Here is a 21,014-nt window from a genome sequence, read left to right as displayed (position 1 = left end):
CTTCAGAAGGTCACCAGAGCTCTGCTGCCCTTTCCCTCCTTCTACACCATACTGTATGATACTGATGCTTTTCTATAAAATGCATTTATTACTGTTTCATCCTTTCAGGTTTCAGAATAGAGAATTCGGAGGGAGTGTCAACAAGAGTGAACGCTTACTCCACCAGGATGGTCCGTGAGTCGAGCAAGGTCAGAGTTGGCGCTCGGAGAGGCCCGGGAGGAAGCTGAGAGGTCAACATTGTGACCTTTGAACTGTTGGTGCATCCCGCAGCCGTGCATGCAGACAGTAGCAGGACGTGTGCGGTATAGATGCCAAGCTCTGGAATGCACAGCAAGGTAGCATGAAATAGATGAATGAAAAGATACTGTAGGTTCATGAAAAAAATCCAAGCATGAACAAAAATACATAAACCCAACACAAAACCTGAATGTACAATGGTTGAAAAAAAATACAAAAGATTACCCAAACAACAACGTGGGGAAAAAAATATTGATGTAAGTGCACCTTTACAATTAACCAGTATCGGCCATATTAATGTACCAGAAATATAGTGTATGTTCTGAAATATTTCCAAATATTTATAGTTTCCTGTATTGTTTCTCTGAGTATGTCACAGGAGCGCCCACTGTCTACTCCACAATTATTGCATCCATAATCCTTTCAATCAATGTGAACAGACAATTAAACCAGCACCTTCAATGACACAAATAGAATATAGATACAGGGATGTATGCACACGCCGACAACCATGCTGTGTAAAAATCCAAAGGCACCCATTTAAATTCAATGTACAGGGTGATTTACGCGACTAATAAATGCATTTTCGCTCAAGTGTGGCTTGATATGAGAGGACACGCTCTTCCACAGGTGCGGTGTGTTTGTATGCCTGTGAGCGCGTTTGCATATATACTGTAAATATGTCTCACTGTGTCATTTGCATGTTCAGTCTCAGTGGTGAAGAGTGTTTTGTACCCTCTTTAAGACTCTTTAGTGAACATTTTCAAGGCAAATTTTGTTTGCAAGTGTGCCACTATGTCGTGCTCTTTGTTTCTACGCTGCCATTTTCCAGTGGGTGCATTCTTAAAGTACTATTCCCATGGTAAGAACAGAGATGCTCTTTCTGCTCTTTCAAATGCAAATAACCATTTTGCTTTCCGTCATTCTTCCCTCCTTTTCTTTTTACATTAAAGGCCTCTTCATATTCCTGCGTGACCGACACACCGACACACACACACAAGACAAAAATTATTTGTGTGTAGAAAGCCACGGAGACAATCTCTTGTGATGACACACTCACTGTTTCTTCCGGTTACACATACAGCTTACATCGCGGGGTTTATGATTGATTTTGCAGCATAGGTGAACTCATCATCTGATCATCTAGGTCCATTTGTTCTAGGAGAAACTGTTCCATGGTCATAATTGCTGCTTTATTCCATGTTACGGCAAGGCTAGTAAAAACGGAAATGGCCAAACAATGCAGAGGATACTGACTCGGAGGAGAACTGCAGTACATTTTCAAAACTGCACGCGTCGGTTGCGCTCAAGTATAAAGGCAAAGTGCGTGCGGGATAGTCGCAGTGACGTCAGTGGGGTCACTCCCCACGCAAATGTAAAGAAGCCTTAGGGCTATGTCCCGAGACTAAGACATGGACACACACACAGAGACACATGTGCATTATTACGCTCCGCTTACCAGTAATGTTATGCTGTCTCTCCTCTCCACTGTAGACCATTTGGTTATTTTGATAAAGGCGGTACTCTGTAATTACTCCATTGGGCCTATCAGTGGCACAAAAAAGTGACATGGGGGCTGTATATGAAAATCATTCATTAGTTATTACCATATAAAATATTGGCTTTTTATATGCTGTAAATTTTTCATCAGGTATTTGAGAAAATGAATTTCAGGTAGAAGATGATCATTATTATTATTATCATTAGAGTACTTTTAACAAGGTTTCTGTTTTTGGCTCCACCAAGAAGAAGTAATTTCATTGTTATGTACTAAAATATCTTCTTTAAAGTTAACATATGCAACTTTTGGAACGAGTACAAATATTTGAATGTAGTCTCATTTTTGTTCACGCCCTCGCCACTTCACACGTCTCCACGAAGAAACTAATCATGCTCGCCTGGCCGCCTCAGAGTGCGACGCAGTCGATCCCGAGCTCGTCAAGGGCTTGCTGGACTTTCCTGGAGGGAGGGACCGCTGCGTCCCACTCTGCTGCACAAAATGTTTCTGCAGCACAAGGTACGCATGAGCAGATGACAGACAGGCTACTCGGTCATGCCTTCTGTCACTACAGTCTATGAATGGGTATTCTTGTCCCACCACGCCCAATGGTAAAATAATAATTGAAATTAAATTAGAGCCATTAAATGAGGCTAGAGAGAGGTGATTTTTCAAAAGATCATATTAATAATATTCTACTCTCCATTTATACATTATATCGTTTAATTACATGGCAAAAAGTGTTTTTACTACAAATTGTGCCTTTATCTTTAGTACAGATTTGAATAAAAGTGAATATTGAATTACTATTGGTCCCACAATTGATGCATATGGAGGAGATTGGTATTGATGACAATCTATCGTGTGATGGAGATCCAAATTACGACTACTTGGCCATGGCAACGATTTTTGCTGCAATGTGTGATCATCAAGGTCATTCTTTAATGGCTCTAAACTACAATCGCCTGTTGTCACATTAGTTACCAACTATGAAAGGACCTGAATGTCACTGATCTGTAACTTAAAAAAAAAAAGATAAAGCTGTGTGCTGTATCAAAGTAAGCACTCGGTATTGAGGTCTGTACGTTACCTTGCTGGAGGTTTCCAGGTGACAAAAAGAGCAGAGGGTGTTGAGAGTGCACTTGGCGGAGAAACAGCATCAGGGGCTGACAACAAAACATCAATAACAGTTAAATCATATGGTTATGTGCAGATTAAAAAAATACTAATAATAAAATAAAGCATAAAAATAAAGGCAAAAGTATGTGTACCGGAAATGTTCCAGCATTGGCATAACAAAATAAACTAAGTATGTTCAAGGAATTTTATGCACCCTAGAGTTGAGTAAGTGAAGTATATATTACATATAGTATATTTTATTTGTCTTATGACTAAGGACAAAACTTTCAATTACTGTATAGAAACCAGACACAGTGTAGTGGAATAAAAAAAACTAAAAACAAAAACAACAAAAAGGAACTCTCATTATTAAGTCTGAAATGTTAAAAAAATGCTCCTGAGCCTTTGGGGAATGTGTTACATGTTTTTGTATTTCTGAATATGTTCTTTCTCTTTACTGTATTGTACATTAACTCAATGCTCAGTGTAAATCAACAGTGATTTTACCCCCTCCTCTATTTCAGAGAATATTGCTATTTCTCCGCTGACCCCAACTGTCACATTAGCCCCCCAACAAGGCACCTTACCCCCACACAGATTAATCTCGGGGATAATGACTGAAGAAGAAAAAGAAAAAAAGAATTTTACTGTGCCAGTCAGGTAAGCCACATGACTTTCCTACATGTCCTTTGCTCACTTGTAAAATGTCCCATTCAATCTTGCTTCAGCCCTTCCATTTGTCCTCATTTTCCTATTCCTGTTTATTTCATTCGGATCTGTCACTTCTTCTTGTCTCACTGTTCTTATTTTCTCTCACAAGTACAAATGTCTACGACTGAAAAAAACAGATGTGTGCGTGTATGTGTGTGTGTATACTGTTTGTGTGCCTCTACAGTGATGTGCTCCGAAAGTAAAAATAATACTATAAAAAACAGATGGACGAAGAAACATTGTTAATGTTTATCATACCTTCCTCTGGGGTTTTCAGAACTGATCTCAAATCAGCATTATCAGCGTTGTCATTGTGAATACTCTCTATGCAGCCAGTCGCAATACAAGCACTTACAGTCACCACGTACTGAGTGGATGGAGTAAGACCAAACAACAAACCTGGAAAAGAGGAACAGTGGCTTCAAACTAATAGAAAAGGAATTATATAAAAGTGATACTGTATATTTTATTTTGAGATTTTGTTTTGAGAGCACAGGTCCAAAACCCTAACCCCCTTTTTGTAAATAAACATAATCAATGCATTTAATAAAACCTAAATATACTGTAGATACATTTACAAATAAATTCAAATTAAAACATCTATATATATTCATTACATATTTGTTTTTTTTCCCCATCATCACCTCTATGTCAAAGAAGGGCACATGCAGTGTCGAGTCACTACAAGCAGAAAAATGGCAAAGCCTTTTTTGTGTTTTCAAAATAAAAAATAGTCAAAGGCTTACTTCAACATGTGTGTGAAATTCATTCAAATAAACAGTCTGTCAATCCTGACTCAAAACACATATGTTCAATTTAATCTGTACTTCAGTTTTCCTAGTTTGTTTAGGTGACTTTTGTATTAGGGGGCTTCAAACATCTTTACAGGTAATTTGCAAAGGTTGAATGGATTTAACTGGACTCTTGTTGTTTATTGAAGATGTTTCAGCTTTGATAAAAATGTTTCTTCATTTAAAAAAAAAAAAGACTGATAATTACCACATACACATCTTTAAAGGTACCTAGTTTTACACCTCACACCACCACCTAAGATGGCCTAATGCTCGTCTGTAAAAGTTTTGGCATGAATATTAACCAATTGATGTAGTCAAAGTGATATGGAAGCCCTGCTGTAAATGAGGTGGGGAAGGATCCCAGTCCAATAACGCTGCAAAGGTGTCGTTCTGAAAGTTCCAGACCACCATAGTAATCAAGGTTCCCCCAATGTGCATGTCCCCAGAGTCCTGTGCCTCCACTTATGAATTATGATCTTAAAAATGTGTGAAGCAAAACTGCAATTTGCCTCTATTCTATAATAATTTACACATCTCTCTTTTCATTCACAATCATATGAAAGCATTAAAATTGTTATGGTGTACCCAATAACCACAACAACAACACTAACGATAAAGAGTATCATGTCACAGCAGTACTAACAATTAACTTCCTTAATATTTTTTTCCGGATACGAGAGTTGGGTATCAGTCAATAGCTTATACACATTACCAAAATCATTTCCCCTCTGCGTAACTACAGTAAACATATTAGAGTATCCCCTTGCGTGTCTTGTTCTTGAAGCTGATGTCAACAAGTACCTTGGTTGTCTGCTCTCTGTGACGCTGTTGCTAAGTAGATGCACTGCAGTTGGCAAGTGGAGTGTCCTTTTTATTGTATTTTTTGTCCCCATCCACTATTTCACTGTTATTCCCCCCTCATCCTCAGTCAACCTCTACTTGTCTGATAGAGCCTCGCTCTCCCATTCTCCCTCTCTTTGCCGCCCGTGTCTTTTAATTCAATTAGAGGCCAGGGCCCCACTCCACTACCATTACACCCTCATTTGCGTTCTGTGTTTTTGAGCCATTGGTGTGATTCCGTAGTCAGGTGCGAGGCCATCATAAATTAACAAGAAGCTTTATCATGGGTGGATGCTATGGCTGGCAAAGAGTGAGGGGAGGGGACAGGGCGCCAGTTTGGAGAATGACTGGGACAGGCAAGCTCATCTTCATATTTGCCTGGAGACATGGATGCGTGGACAAGACTGGGGACGAATAGCAGCAGCGGACGGCGTCATCATCATCGTCAGTGCTGAAGATGAAGCGGCGAAAGATGGAAAAATGAGAGAGAGACAGAGAGAGATGGAAGGAGCGATGCCAAGGTATGACATCATTGGGATAGTCTTGAGTGTCTTGGTCCAAATAAAGACAAGTGTGCAAATGTTGGGGGCTCGCCAAGGAGACATTAACAAGCTTGCGTGGGACAAAAAGTGTGTGTCTGTTTGTCAGGAAGATCGTCCTGTGAGTGAAAAGGACAAAGGACTTTTATTTTTTTACCATTTTAGGAAGTGCCAAAATAAGATAAAATCTATGAAAAGGAAATGTCTAGATAAAAGAAGTGGTTATATTAGCTGTAAAAGTAGACTTTCCAATTCAAGTTTAAATGTTTAAAATCATTCAATTAAAAAAGATGAAAAGTGTTTGGGTAATTTGCAGGTTCGTTGAGCTTTATCTGGATCTCCCTGTACCGATGATCTACTCCTGCTTTCACATGAAGACCAAATCGGTCTGTTTGAAAACCAAAGTCATGCAACATACACAATCAGTGACTGTATTTTAAATAGTTTATTCCATATTTGTTTTTACCTGTGAAATTTCCATTAGCCGGGTACATGACTTTAAGTGGCGGCAACTCTGGCTGCTCCCTCTTGTAGGCTCGCAACTCATACCTGTCAATCACACCTCTGACATCACCTGTCGGTGGAGCCCAGCTCACCTTGGTACTGTAGCCATTCAAAATCTGTACTATGGATGGAGGTGGGATGTAGCTTGGAACTAGAAAAAGAGATATACATCTGATTATGTGACAGGATGAAAAGAACATCAGCAGAGAATATTGTTGTTTTTTTGGAGTAACTATAAATACACTCTAAAAACAGAAATATTGGGGCACACATGGTAGTGCCCTGTGTAGGAAGTAAAAAGAGGCCAACCATTCTCTCCCCAAACTGATTACTGGTAGATAACCACAATTTCAGCATTTTCCCTTTAAAACAAAATATATAAATCAATCAATTGGGAAACTTGACCTATGAGAGCTGTAAAAGCACACCACATCAGCATGTTCCATACAAAAATAATGAAAAATTAACGGGGCCATCTAAGTAACTAAATTTAAATCTATTTTGGTGGGATAATTAGAAAAGCCTTGTCTACAAAGGTTTTCCATCGGCAATACAATACCCAGCATGACACAGAAACATACCGGCACATTGCCCTTAATGAAGAATAAGATGATCAAGTACGAAATGCAAATATACAATATATTTCTCACACACACTCACACACCCAGACACAATGTGTGTGTGTGTGCGTGTGTGTAAAAGGAAAACCAACTGGTTGGAAGTACATGAGGTTAAAGCAAAAGCTTCCCCCATCTTTACATGTTTTAATAGGCCCACTAAATCATGCCTTCCATTAGCATAAATAGTATTTATGAGAATAGTAACTTTTTCAGCACTGATTTAATATAGGCACCTATTCATTCCGGGCTATATTTCACCATAATCAACTTCCGTCTTTTTCCGCCGTTTTCCCTGCTCCCTTTCGGGACATGCCAGTCGCTGAGGATGGACAGTCTAACGTCAAACCTCCCTCATTCTCTTCGCTTCCTGTCTCCATCCATCTCTCCGTGTTTTTGTACATCTGTCACTCGTCTTCGCCTATGATAGTCCACGAGGATTTACAATGTGTTGACGCAGTGTGGGGCAGAACAATTTTAAGAGAATACTTAACAAATAGTACTGGAAGGTTTTTTTCCCCCAACGCTGTCAGAACTTTTATCATTCCTGACATGCATTTCTTTAATGGAAAATACCTAAAGAATCACAAATTGTTTTCTGACTTGAAGAGAAATGTCTTCATCGTGCCAATATTTCTACACTATCCCTCCTGCCATGATTACTCAATCATTTTGCAGCTTTTTCACTCCAGCTGTCCCCCCTCCATAAAATCTCAACTTTCCCTCTCAGTCCTCCATCCTCACCTCTTCACTGGGTTCTTAATGTATTTATTAGCACTTCCCTCTTCCTTCCCCTCCATTCCTCTCTGTGGTCACAGCACACCAGACCTACCAGTGTATCGTTCACCACTAATGAGCAGCTTTATATTACACAAGGGAGAACCCGGGCCATTCTGGGTTAACAGCCTTTTACTGGGATGCCCTTTATAGTGGCTTTATCAATCTCTCATAGCGTGAGGCGCGTGTAATATCACTGTACAAGATGTAGTGCTTTTTCATCAAAAACCTCTTGAGAACAAAAGGGGAACTCCAACAAGTGGGTTGGTTACTATTTTCCTAAAGTCACAGCTGGGCTGAAACATTTTTTTTCCTGTGAATGGACACGTCAACAAATTACACACAGCAATATGTCTTACCTTTGCCGCGGCTGCGTCCTCTCTGCCATGGCGAGGCTGTCCCTCCTCCTGCGCCCAAAGCTATAATTCTGTACAAGTATTCTTACGCGTGAATGCACATCGCAGGACGGGTTTGGAATTTGGAAAAGAAAGAAACAGGATAAGTCAATAAAAGAAATATATAAGACATAGATGTGGAAATATATATTAGAATGATGTAAAAAGAAAATTGTAAAAATGAGAATGAAAAGATTTAAAGCATCATACATCAGCCCATTTTGAATTATTTGAATTATACAACTCTTCTATGATACTTAAATTTTTTGGAAAGGGTCTGTAGGTGATATGATGCATTGTGATCAGATCTGCTTTACGTTCAATGACAAATGTGACAAAACTGAGCAAAAGTCATAAAAACGCTGGACCTAGCAAGGAGGAAACGACAGTAAATTTAATTATCAAGGAGTACCTCATTTTATACTGTTTAATTTATAAAACGGAATTGTTTAGAGCTTTTATCCAGCAGACAAATGTGTCTATTTTAAATATAATGTCACAAATGCACACAGCATGAGACTTGAGGAACACAGTGGATAGCCTCCATTAAAAGTGCAATTACAAGACATAAAAAAGGTTTTAGATGTTTAGGAATTAGTCAATGACGTAAAATAAAGTTTAAAGAATGTATACCAATCTGATGTCATTACACCTTGATCCAAACCATCACTTTAAGCTTGTTAACAACTAAAACAAAGTCCTTGACAGCATATGGTAGGGTATTCCTTTGGATGTATGTATTAGTTATTCTGCTGTCAAAAACTGTACAAGTTTAGCAAGTTCCTTTTGTGTTGCATGACTGGACAGAATTCAGTGGCCTTCTTTGTGAGCCTCGCAGTCATTTAGCTTGACTTTGCCCCACACACGTTCAAATTTGCATTTTCAATTTTAAAACACAGCAAAGTAAAATGTGCAGTGCTCCGCCTACAGCACACACAAGGTCAAGTGTAATTTTGGAAAACGTGTGAATGTGTGTGCGGGGCCCGTCTGTGAAAGCCACGTAAATCTCCGCTCTCAATAATGTTTATAGCGCAATGTCATGCCGAAAAAGCCTGACGTTCAGATGTTTTGCCCCCCGAAGAGCAAGGGAGAGTAGCTACCTATAAAGCTAAAGCATTTATCTGGAGTGGCTTAGCGCATTGCTTGAATTTAGTTTGTGTTGATATAATACATGTAAGAGATAAAACCCAGAGTTGTCAAAAAGGTTGGTGACCTTGAAATGTGCATGAAACAGATCACGTTCGCCAAAGTAATTCACAATCCACTGAAGAGATCATTTAGTAATTGTGGGCAACTGTGACATCATGCTTCACAAATGCACTCATCTTATACATGCTACAGCTCGTACCGAAAGAGTTGATGAAAAAGATGATTTGCAATTCTTACCAGTGAATGGCTGCAGACCGTAATCAAAGGCATGCGTCTTTCTACCACTGAAGGCCAATACTGAATCATTGCCGCGGCAGTTGTAACGACTTTCACTGTTAGGACAGCCATCGAGGTAGATTCTAACAGAGCGTCCCGAGGCTACAGAGAGATTAATACTTTGACTGACAGGAGGTTTTGTTTTATCACTTTGAATGGTGAGGCCTCTCATGCAACCTCCGAAACCTGAAAGGGACGAGAGGTGAGAAATGGAAAAAGAAAAGAAGAAAAACATATGAAAATGAAGTTTGTTACAACATTGCAGCTTGTTTATCAAGTCCTGACTTTAGTGTTCATCTCATGAGTCTTAAATCTCCTTGGTTATTTTAAATTACATGGAGGATTACATCTTTCATGTAACTCTCCTCACCATGCCATTCGATACACAATTAGCCATTTCAGGCTAATTGTGTATCTAAAACTATGTATCAGGTCACATTATTGCTTATTCATCTACATGCAGTTTGACGCAATATACTGCATATACTGTAGAGTGGTGCCTCGAGATACACGTTTTATTCACTCAATAACCTGCCTGTAACTCAAAACACGCAAATCTGATCAAACTCAATAGTAATAATCAATACATCCATTGCTGCCTGCACAAAAACCCAACATAATAGCATTTTAAAAAATACACTTCATAATTTGATGATAATTAAATAGAATGTACAGATTTGAGCAACATGATTTAATACTCCAATTCAATTCAATGGACTGCTCCTTTTGATGTGATCCCTTGGCCACTATAGGCAGTATAATACACACAAACGAAGACTCACTCATATGGTGGAATGCGTTGCTTTTTGTAGTGAATACTGAATATATGGCTGTGATTTACAGGCAGTGAATATTGTGATATTGTCCGTCTACATGTGTTTTTGCCCAAATATCAATTGTATAAAAGGGTTGTAACACCCCAACTACAGATGCATTACCATTTTGGTAAGCATTAAATTACCTGGTGCATTTCTAAGCCAATGTAGTTTCATTGAAATACAGAACATTTAATTTTCTTTGCTTTATTTTTAATTTAACACTAAACTTCATCTGGGAGTGACAAACAGCTTGAAGCCGCGTTTTTTTGAAGAATTGTTCACTATCTGCAAAACTGTGGCTTACTGTTACGTAAGTTAGGTTTCATGGCAAGTCCAGTGCTTGAATCTCAAGTTTGGACTCGCAATTTAAAGCAGAAAAAAAAAAAAAAAAAGCAAAACAACTAATATCTCAAAAAACTCAAGTTGAGTTACTTGTCCCTCAAGGCACCACTGTATTGATAAACGGAATGCTTCTTTGAACATTGATATTTTGGAAATTTTGACTGCTCTTTAATTTGTAATCACTGTATGCAGGGCTTCTTGATTTGTCTGGTGAGTCCGACTTAAATAACCCCCCGAAAAAATGAGTAAGTCTGATTACCACACCATTAAAGAGACTGCAATATACAATGAAATGATCTAATCTGTCTGATCCTTTGGTGCATACGTATATCTCACCATGTCTGAAACTGTGGATGTCCAGAGCAGTGTGTGCGAGTTGAGTAGGCACCCCACCCAGGTACAACGGGGAGTCAAAACTAAGCCCCCCTGCGGCTCCTGCTCCCCTCGTCTCCTCTGCCCAGTCATCGAGAGCAGCCGAGATGAGCGAGCTCCGTTTTGCTAATGAGAGCTGCTTCCAGTCTCCATCACAGTAGCTAAGCCCCACCCACATGCTAAGCTCAGTCACGTGACCTCCACTGGAGAGAAGGAATGACAGGAGGCCACCCTTCAGTTCCACCTAAAATGACACATAAACAGAAAAAATATCAGAATGTTCAGTATTGCACATGTCTGTCGATTTCAAGTCATATTACAATGAGGCACAACTTACCAGCATATAGTCATCAGTCTGTGTGTTGTATGCAAAGAGCAAAAGTGAATTGAGTTGGTCTGTTCTAAACTCCATTGAGATGTCAAAATCCTTCCCTCCACGAAACACATCTCTATTTAACTCCAGGTAACCTAAACACAAGATGGAATCGCAAGGAAACATTAATTGCTAAATAATCATCTAATGGATCTGATTCAAAACTCGGTGGTGATATCCCCACTGAATATACTACTGTACTACAAATCTCTGCTTCTCCAAGAATTAAAATGACGGTATGATAACATCACTCAAGCTACAAATCTGTAACATTATTATCAACAACAATTAACATTGTCCTACCATGACCCAGAAAATGGGCTCCATCCACAGTGTGAATCGGGCATCCCTCCCAGCTTTCATAAGCTGATATTCCGTTTGTGGCTTTTGTCCAGTCCAGAGATCTCCACTCCTCTGAGGGGCTGTCAGTCATCTTGAAACGCACATCTCTCAAGCAACCAGAGAAACCCTGTCGGATCAGCTGGGCAGCCCCTGGTGGGCGTAGACAAGAAATAATAAAAACAAAAACCTTAAAATGTTTTTACGCAATGGGTTCTATGCCCAAAATATTCAGCCAAAGTTCTACATGCAGTTAAGATGCAATTTGGACCTGAGTCTGAGAATGACCAGATGTTTCCGAGGACCTACTTAAATTAATAATAATTTTAAAAAACTGCCAAAAAATGCCAATGTGTGCCAGGATATTTTACTTATATTTAGAGAAAGTGTGGCATTTCACTCACCCGAATCTGTCCGTTGCAGAGTTAAATCTTCCGGCAGTCCTCCAATAAACACTCCTGTATTCTCACCAATTATAGTGCTGCCACTGAAGGCTGAAGAACTTCCTGGGTAGAGGAACATGTTTATGGGTGTGAGAGTATGAATATTCTTTTTGGACCAGTGGGTGGGTGGGGGGTTGGGCATTATGGATGTGAATGGGAAGCAAACACAATGAGAGCAACATGCCTGACATCATTAAAAGGAAATCACCTGCATTGAATATATCAGAGATGGGACAAAATCTGGATGTCACAATGGATCATATAGTTCTTTTCCCTTATAATACAGCTTGATACACATGCATCACATATCGATATTACACTTTTCTGGTGTCTATTTACTGAAATTTTTTTTTCCAATTACAGAGTTATTCTGAATAATTATTGAACAGTTATCACCGGATTGTTGTCTTTGTGTACAGTAGTTGTTAATATATGGTGGTAATATTGTCGAGCAACTTGCTATAGATTTTCCTGCTATCGTTAAAGGGCTACTTGTTAAGTAAAAACCATTAAGTTCAAAGTGGTAAAAAGCTGTCCACAAAATTGTTATTAACAAGCAGTAACATACCAGTGAAAAATGTGAAAGCAGCGAAGACGTGTGCATGCGTGCAAGTTTGTGTGCAGTAGTTTTCTCCCAAGGTCCCTCAAATAGAAGCTGGGCTTAACATGGTTAATACCTCAACAAATGGGTACTTTACACACAATGAAGCTGACGCGCACAATTACTTCAATATCCTTAGCTATTAACAGTCACACACTTGCATTCAAAAACTCTCACAAACAGGCGATACATGCAGCAGCTACCTCTGTATTGATTGTTCACAACGATTGTTCCCACGGCCCCTCTCCTTGTTGCTATGATGTGGTGCCATTTTCCATCGTTGTAGTGGCGCCCCCCATCCCCTTGTGCACTCACAGTCACCACTGAGCCCTACAAAAAGCACAAATGAGTAAAAAACAACAAAAAACTGTGTAATCAAACTTTTTGAATGAGAAGGTGAAAAGAAAAACTGTATACTGTATTTGCTTCAAATGGGAAACCGAGTCAAATCAGTAATGGAGCTGTTAAGATGGCTTCTTTGCTCAATAGCCACAATAAAATGACTTTGCATGGTGGTGATGTGATAATCAAAATTCCAGACTGAACTAAATTAAGGGTTTCTCTCTCAATCTCTTGGGGAACCAGTGTTAGGCACTTTCATTCAAAGCTCATTCATGTAAAGTCACCAAAAGCACATGCCAACGTGGCTGAAGAGGGGTGTCTCCATTAAAGTCTGACATCATTGTTGTCATCAGCTTTTAGCAAGTTAGAGACATAGTAAAACATGACTGCTAGATTGGTAAACACTCACCCCCCCCCCCAAAAAAAAAAAGCACGCTCTGACAGCACACAGATCCACACAAATGGTGATGAAGATTTAATGATGGGATCAATAAATGTATGAATGCCAAAGTATAACAGCCTCTGGCATCTTTACAACCAACACTAGATGGCTCTTCTTAACAAGGCAGCAGGGTAAAAGGTGCTCTGCCTCACACTCACTGTTTTAATGGAACCCATAACCAGACCAAATTCATGCCAATTAAATAGACAAAAAATGCTAAACAACTCACACAACTGGTGCCCTTGAGTAAGTTATTACAAGCATTAACTATGCTGCAGGCCAAGCGCAGTTGGACTATTACATTAAGGTCCAAAATATGCTACATTATTCGTGTGAAAACAGAAAGCACAAGGATAGATGGTGTCAATCGCACGGTTTTAATCATAACCAACAACGGACAATGATTATCAGATAGCTTGGAACTTAAAAAAAAAACATCATTTTGAAAAATGAACACCTGCAGATACGTAACACTGAAATTGGTGTTAATTTGCTCACCAAAGCACATCTTTCCATTTGATACCTTGATCGCTGGCTCACACATATTAGCGGTCTTATTTTTTTAAGCCTCTTAATGCCTTGGTTCAGGTCTTCAAATTCCGGGATGTGAATAGATAACTGAATCTTAAAGGCAAAAATTTATATTGCTACATCCTAATTTTGGTAATATATTCAGGCTAAACCTGACAGCGGTCAAGTCAAGACTGTATTTACTCTGGTCTACAGGGTGGTTTATAATGTTCATGTATCATCAGTGATGGTGTATGCCCAATTGACTGTTTCAAGTTTTATAATATAACATTTAACCCACTTTTAAATGCTCTGGCTTTGTCATCAATTTATTTTTACACTTGCAAGACAGGTATGGAACCCTTTAAAAAGTCTAACTACAAACTTGCTTGTACATTTAATTAAGATTTTAACATGGTATCAGTTCGATTTTTGAAATCTTGAAATAAAAATAAAGCATTGTCCTCACTGTGCAACAGGTTACTGTATTACCTTTTCTAAATGGAGTTGATGACAATTGCTAACATTTTCTGTTTGCAGTCCATTTCTAGAGCAGTAAAGCCTAATTAGCCAAAATGTAAGATCTGTGGGTGTTGCGTCAATGCCCATGCAGTAAACAGGTATTTCACACTTTGTAGCATGCCATGTTTGTCATGTAGGCACTTCATAAGCATATCATTAGCCTGCATGCTAAATTACACACTATGCACTTGTAATCCCATTAGGCTAGCGCAACAGGCTAATAGGGAGAAGTAATGGGCCAGGCTGAATGTATCTCGGGGAACACCAATAAACCATGACACCACTTCCACTGTTAATTATCCTGAACTAGCCTAAACAAAAGAGTCAGCCAAGTCATAGAAGTCACACACACTAAGCGTGCAAACAGGTGCATACATAACTAATATATTGGCTGCATTTGTATTGAGACATTTGGTTACAAGTATTGCATGGATACTGCTGAGGAAGGGATATACTCTAAGTCCTGTCTGCTTGTTTTTGTTTCAGAGCCTAATTAGATGGTCACCGCATGGAAATATGTGCAATCATCTGCTATCATTGCTTTCATCATCCAAGTCATTGACTTTTCAACCCCTCAACATGTGTCTGTTAGGATGGATAAGGGAAGTGCGCCAGTGTGTGTGCGCGCGCGCGTGCACAAGCAAGGGTGCAAAGCTTAATTAGCTTGCAATTGGTATTCACGCGTGGTGACTGCAGGGAATGAGTTAATTGCAGTCCAATTCAAACGTTGACACACTTTTAAAGTTTTTTCCCCCCACTCTCGGTCCATCTCCTTGACAGAACGCAATGAGCGGGCTACAGATCACATTTATAAGATGAGAGCTGGCGAGAGAAGAAAAGAGACAGAAGAGGAGCAGAGGGTGGATCAGGGATAAGAAAAAAAAAGGACTGCTGAAGGTGAGCAAGTATGTCAAGAGAGCAGTTAGATTTTAAACTATGAAACATTGGATTCAATGCACACTAATGAAATTATCATGACTTACAGTATGTGACTAATTTTCAGTGACAAATAATTTTGAGCTGTTTCTAATAAGATTTGTTCATGTTAGTACGTATGATCACAAAAACATTAGAAACCGATAATGGAGTGTAGTTCACGTGAAATTACAACCAAGTGTCCATACCTGAGGGTCAAACAAAAAGTAGGGGCGCCCGTTTTTTATCTGGAGAGCCAGAAATTCTTCCTGATTTCCAGGAGACAGGGCACAGAAGAGCAAGCCATCTGGAGAGTGAGTCTTGAAACTCAATTCAACACCTGAAGCAAAGTAAGTAACGCAGTGAGTTTTGTGTTATAACGGTAAATTTAAAACCTACTACAGAAACTTTGCATGACTATGCTCTATAAAAAGGTTTTCAGAAGTTTAAAAATTAGTTACAACTATTAGCTTAATAATAAACAGTGTTCAATATTGAGTAACCCCCCACACACAAAATCATTAATTGGTACTTCTTGTTACATTTCCATCAAGTTCATAATATCCCAATTTTACACTATAACGCTGAGCTTCATTTTCCCGATAAGCCAACTGTCAAGGATAATCTTACCACTAAGATACTTTGGGAAAACATGAAGCTCAGAGGACGAGCCTCAGAGGATGGATTTGATACCACTATTTTAACAGATCTTACTTGTAATCTCTTGCTTTTATCTGTAAAACCGAAATCCTCCAAAGATATTTGGCACCTATGCATCACGTTGCTTTTCCTTCCCTTCACAGTGCTTGCCCAGAAAGTGAAAGTCAACAACAACTTCCCGTTGCCTTTAGAACAAACTTTGTTTTGTGTTTCCGCTTACTCAAGAGGAGTGGTCGCTCCTCGTCTTAAATGTATGACTGCGGGATCTTTTGACTTTAGTTTTCAGTGTAGTTCTCTGTAATGTTTCTACTGAAATAAAAGTGCAAACTGCGGTAAAACTTCAACATGGGTCTCTCTCAATCTTATTTGTTGTCATTGATGGGACACCAGCGCAAATTTCGTGAGAGTTTGCATAATGTACAGTTCCTCCTTAATGCACAAAACCTCTTCAGTAAAAAGCAATGCTTCGTCTTTCTGTTTGACACGTGCATACACAGAGACAAGAATTCCTCCAGCATGCTGGGCTGTCATGTTCCGTTGGATCCGAGATTGAATGCTAATCCACTACCAGAGCTACAGTTTCACGGGTGCATCTATGAGCGTGTGTACGTCTCTCTCTGTGGGGAACGGATGTGTGGGAAGATCTGAAGAGTTGAAAGCAAAAAGTTCAGGGTTCACCAGGAGCCGCTGTTAGCAAAATAATTAAGAGTGACTTCACATAACATGCGCCGCAGTCAAACAGTTACAAAGACACTTCAAGATGAACCCCGATTTCAAATAGATTCTTTGAACACTTTTCTGAGAAGGAACATACCGGTACACTCACTGGGCACAATGTTAGCTAGTACAGTTGTACATCACTGCAACCACAATAATAAACATTGTTGTACAAATACTTCTGACATCATGAAATAAAACCTAATATCGCTCTTATTGTAAAGGCATATTTTCTACGAAACTTTGGTATTGATTAGATTAGGCTGTGTGGATGTACCTAATTTTTATGTTTTGTTTTGTTAAAAAGATTTAATTCTGAGGGCCTATTGTTGAAATGAGCTAGTATACGGCACACAATATTGAATTTCGCGCATATAGGACAGCAAACACTTTTCTCATGCATGTTAAATATAACGTGCCTTAGAAGTAGATTCAGAGCAGCCATTGTTACTGCACTCAAAGTAATTTTGTGCTGACCATGTGATATTCTTGTCTATTGTTGATTTCTGTACATGTGTACAGAGTGCACAATATGCAGTGAAGACATGAGCAAGTCCTTGCATTTAGACATGCGTTGTGTACATCAAGCAGGCTTATGTCATTTACATTGGTGACCTTGTCAGTGCAAAGAGTGAAGTCATGGCAGATACCTGACATTACGTTATCCCCCTTTAACCTTCTCCCTGACCACTTTCTGATCGCTTCCCCTTGCTTTCAAACTTGCTCTTCTTCTTCTTTACCTCTTTAGCTTTTCTCTCTATGTGCCATTTAAATATTTTTTTGTTTTTATGCACATCAATTTTATGTGAAACTCACTATAGTCTCCATCAACATTTCTGCATCCTGTTTTTTAATCCCTGATAAAAAAAGATTGCCATAAAAAAAAAAAAAAAAAAATCGCACGGCATTGTGTATGCACAGCGGACACTTCTTTAGGTACACCTGCACGGTCTAATGAGGTCCATTGCAAGAACTGCACCAAAAATTGTGGCTAAAGATAATATTATAATGCTCAGTTTTGAATGACGGTGAAAACATTGCAGAAAGAAAATCGACAATATATTTGTTGCTGTGGAACCGGCGACTGAGGGTGACTGCAGATACCGACTTTCCAAGAGGAATTGATGTTTTTTCAAACAGTTTTGTAACGTACGGTACCTCCACGTACATGTCAAAAACTCGTGCAGAATTACGATAGCGGTGGACTTTAGTCAGGGGTAAAACAATGAAAGTGCAGGAGTACAGTAACATCAATAGGGCCTACACTGCTGAGTGGCATGCAATGGTGCGAAACACTACTAGGGCAAGATGCACGAGGAGATCAGTAAGTGCTGACCCGCAACACTGGATCTTCTAAGTGACAATAGGTATTGGCTGTCTTAGATAGGACTACCAATGTTCCGCTTAGCTGTTATTACAGATTCCATTGACTTTGATGGCACGTTCAGTTCTAGTTTGGTGAAAATATCGTGAGCCGAAGTAGCCAGAGCACACATGAGTAACATCATCTTATTTATCCTTTTCCAATGGTATTCCGTCACAAATTTAACAGATCATAGATTTGTGACTGGAAAACAGTTGGGTGCTGGGAGCAGAGCGAGTAAGTACCATGTGTGCAGGCGGAGCGTCCAAACACAATGCTGCTGTGGAAGTTTGGTTTAGAGAAACTTTTTGATGTTGTTTTGGTCTGGTTATCATCGATGGTAACTGTATTTTGTCTTTATTAAAGAGACACTACAACAGAAAAAAAAAAAGAATCTGACTTTTTTGCATGTCAGAAAATTGCGAATGGATTACTTCTGTGGATAACCGGGAAATTTTTTTTAAAATTTCATTGAAATTTCTGCTGTGTGTAACAACTTGATAGGGAGGGACAGACTGTCAACAAATGCTCAGTAAGTTGTTTGGTCCAAATGTACAGCAGCTAAGTAACACTCTGCTCGTGCTCCGCATTACTTCCAAGGGAATCCCCCCCAGGACTTGTGCTACTTCATGCTGACAACCACTTAGGAGCCATCAACAAACAGACCTGAGCATGCATCATGACAGGAGTCTGCACTCCACACAGAAACACATACACACAAAATCATCTGAAGTATTTTCGATAGGGTTCCACTATTCGGATTTGTCACAGTCATCTAGTTAAAAGTATCCAAGAGTGTCATATGTTCCGCTAAATCGTAGTTCACTTTCTCTGGTTACAATCGTTTTGTTTTTCAAATAATATAAAAATCACAGTGAACCAAAGTGCATCACATAAAATGTAAGAGTGACTTCAGTGCGTGGGCATGATAAGTCAAAAGTGAGACAGGTTGCTGTACGGACAAATGGCTAAAACAGTGCTACTAAAGGGGTCTATTTTCATAGGTGGCGCTGCTGCCGTTCTGTCTCAAAAGTGACATTTTGATTATTGTGCAAGCGAAAAGGATCGTTGCGACAAGCAGGGAATTTCAGCAAAGCGTGGGTAGGCTGTGGAAGTGGGGAGGCACGTGCCCGAAATATTGTTCATGGCGGGGATAGAGTAGTTCCCTAACTTATTTAAGATGCAGTCACTCACATTTGAAAAATGTACAGGTGTGGTCAGTCATGCCCACAGATGTAAAGTTATGGGTGTGGTCCACAAGTCATGCCTGCAGATATAAAGTTGCGGGTGTGATTAGGGATGGAATCTCAAGACTTTAAAATAACGTACTGAGTTGTTATACCCGACGATGTAGTTGTTACCTAATACCATAATCATAATTTATTGACACAATTTATTGTCTCACACAGACTGAGACAGAGATTTTTAAAGAGGTCAATAGACATTCAATTTCAAAACTAAATATTCATATAATCAAATCATTTTATTTCATTATGATATATTGCTATAATCTCGTGTAATTTATGGCGTTATCTATTGTCAATCCATTGAAGAAAGATAGCAGTAGATGATCTATATCTTCCTAAAGCATGGAGAGGGGAAAAGTTTTCAACTTCAAGATAACGCGGTACAACGGGGGAAAATGACCGTCCGCATTTAGATATATGGACAGACTAGTCTAACGTCACAATCTCATACTTATTACAGTTAGATACTGAAACATTAACTGTGTTATATCCCAGAAATGCTTTCAACGTAACTCAGGGATGCCCAGATTCTTTCCCCCCAAAGATGTACTTTTCAAGCAACCAGCCTCTCGCGATTGAACGGCGGGGCGGGGGATGTTAGGTGGGTGGGCTCAATGTGCGCATTACTGTGACTGCCGTAAATAGGAGGACGGCTTGCTAGAATGCGCCTTTATGTGAGTGCGCTCGACGTATTGTCCACACTTGAATCAAGCGGCGAGGTGGATGTTAGTCTAATGTCTTTTTTTTTGGGGCACACCGTCACACGATTAACCAAAACTGCCTCGCGATTGACGCATTGTGCACCCTTGTTGTAACTGATTTTCTTTTGACATGGCTAATTATGTTGATGACTTTCGAAGTAAATGCGCTCGCAGTACATGAAGCAGCTCGGGACATGTCCTTTGGCATCACTTCCGAACATGCTCAGTACAGTTAACTTGTGTTTTCAGTTTCTGGGTGAATACTGATTGTTTAGAAGCAGGCTTGTTATCTAACAACGTTTTATGAAATAAAATTAATTTCAAGACTACACAAAATAAACGTCTTTCAATATCTATTTTTACTACTCGTAACAAATTTTACACGTGTGATTTTTCGTGCTTGACAGTGCAGATTTGCGAGTGTGATAACTGGTCAAATCTGGGTGACTGAAGATGCCCTTGTTTTTCAACAGCCTATACTGTATTTAATAACACTGTTTTTTGCCACACCAGTCAAGTGACAATGCTCCAGTCATGCATCGATCGCTCTGCCACATAGAGACATCCCCGTACATAACAGTTGTTTCACCTCACTTAAAGGGAATGATTGGAAATTTGCTTTGGCGGCGAACAAAGTTGGCTGCGTTCATTCCTAGAACGATGTGGCCACACCTTAAAAAAAAAAAAAAAAACGCCGGCTGTACACATCGACAAAATTACATCTACATAGTCCAACCTGCCTCAGAGCAGAGTTACGGCGCCCGTTGCACTACATTCATTTACGATGTTCACATTTTACCAAATGAACCCCAAACTGGGAGGGTGGACAAACTAGGGTTTCATTAAAAAGG

At 39.5% G+C, this 21,014-nt stretch overlaps 1 protein-coding gene across 6 annotated transcripts in view; it reads right to left on the bottom strand.

The window, feature by feature from the left end:
* ush2a (Usher syndrome 2A (autosomal recessive, mild)) overlaps positions 1-21,014 on the bottom strand; it is a 207,714-nt gene that overhangs the window by 113,244 nt on the left and 73,456 nt on the right. For all 6 annotated transcript variants that reach the window (XM_061814395.1, XM_061814394.1, XM_061814398.1 and 3 more), the window contains 13 exons: positions 15,685-15,815; positions 12,948-13,074; positions 12,105-12,206; positions 11,665-11,853; positions 11,326-11,456; positions 10,953-11,232; positions 9,418-9,642; positions 7,996-8,076; positions 6,205-6,393; positions 3,824-3,964; positions 2,826-2,901; positions 1,697-1,782; positions 159-318 (listed from right to left, as the gene is read on the bottom strand). In XM_061814395.1, the coding sequence (XP_061670379.1) occupies positions 159-318; positions 1,697-1,782; positions 2,826-2,901; positions 3,824-3,964; positions 6,205-6,393; positions 7,996-8,076; positions 9,418-9,642; positions 10,953-11,232; positions 11,326-11,456; positions 11,665-11,853; positions 12,105-12,206; positions 12,948-13,074; positions 15,685-15,815 (1,918 nt within the window). The remainder of the gene's footprint in view (positions 1-158; positions 319-1,696; positions 1,783-2,825; positions 2,902-3,823; positions 3,965-6,204; positions 6,394-7,995; positions 8,077-9,417; positions 9,643-10,952; positions 11,233-11,325; positions 11,457-11,664; positions 11,854-12,104; positions 12,207-12,947; positions 13,075-15,684; positions 15,816-21,014) is intronic.

The sequence above is a fragment of the Syngnathoides biaculeatus genome, chromosome 3 (assembly GCF_019802595.1).
Source record: "Syngnathoides biaculeatus isolate LvHL_M chromosome 3, ASM1980259v1, whole genome shotgun sequence".
In the NCBI taxonomy this organism is placed as follows: domain Eukaryota; kingdom Metazoa; phylum Chordata; class Actinopteri; order Syngnathiformes; family Syngnathidae; genus Syngnathoides; species Syngnathoides biaculeatus.
The sequence above is the reverse complement of the archived record's forward strand: the minus strand, read 5'-3'. Positions and strand labels throughout refer to the sequence as shown.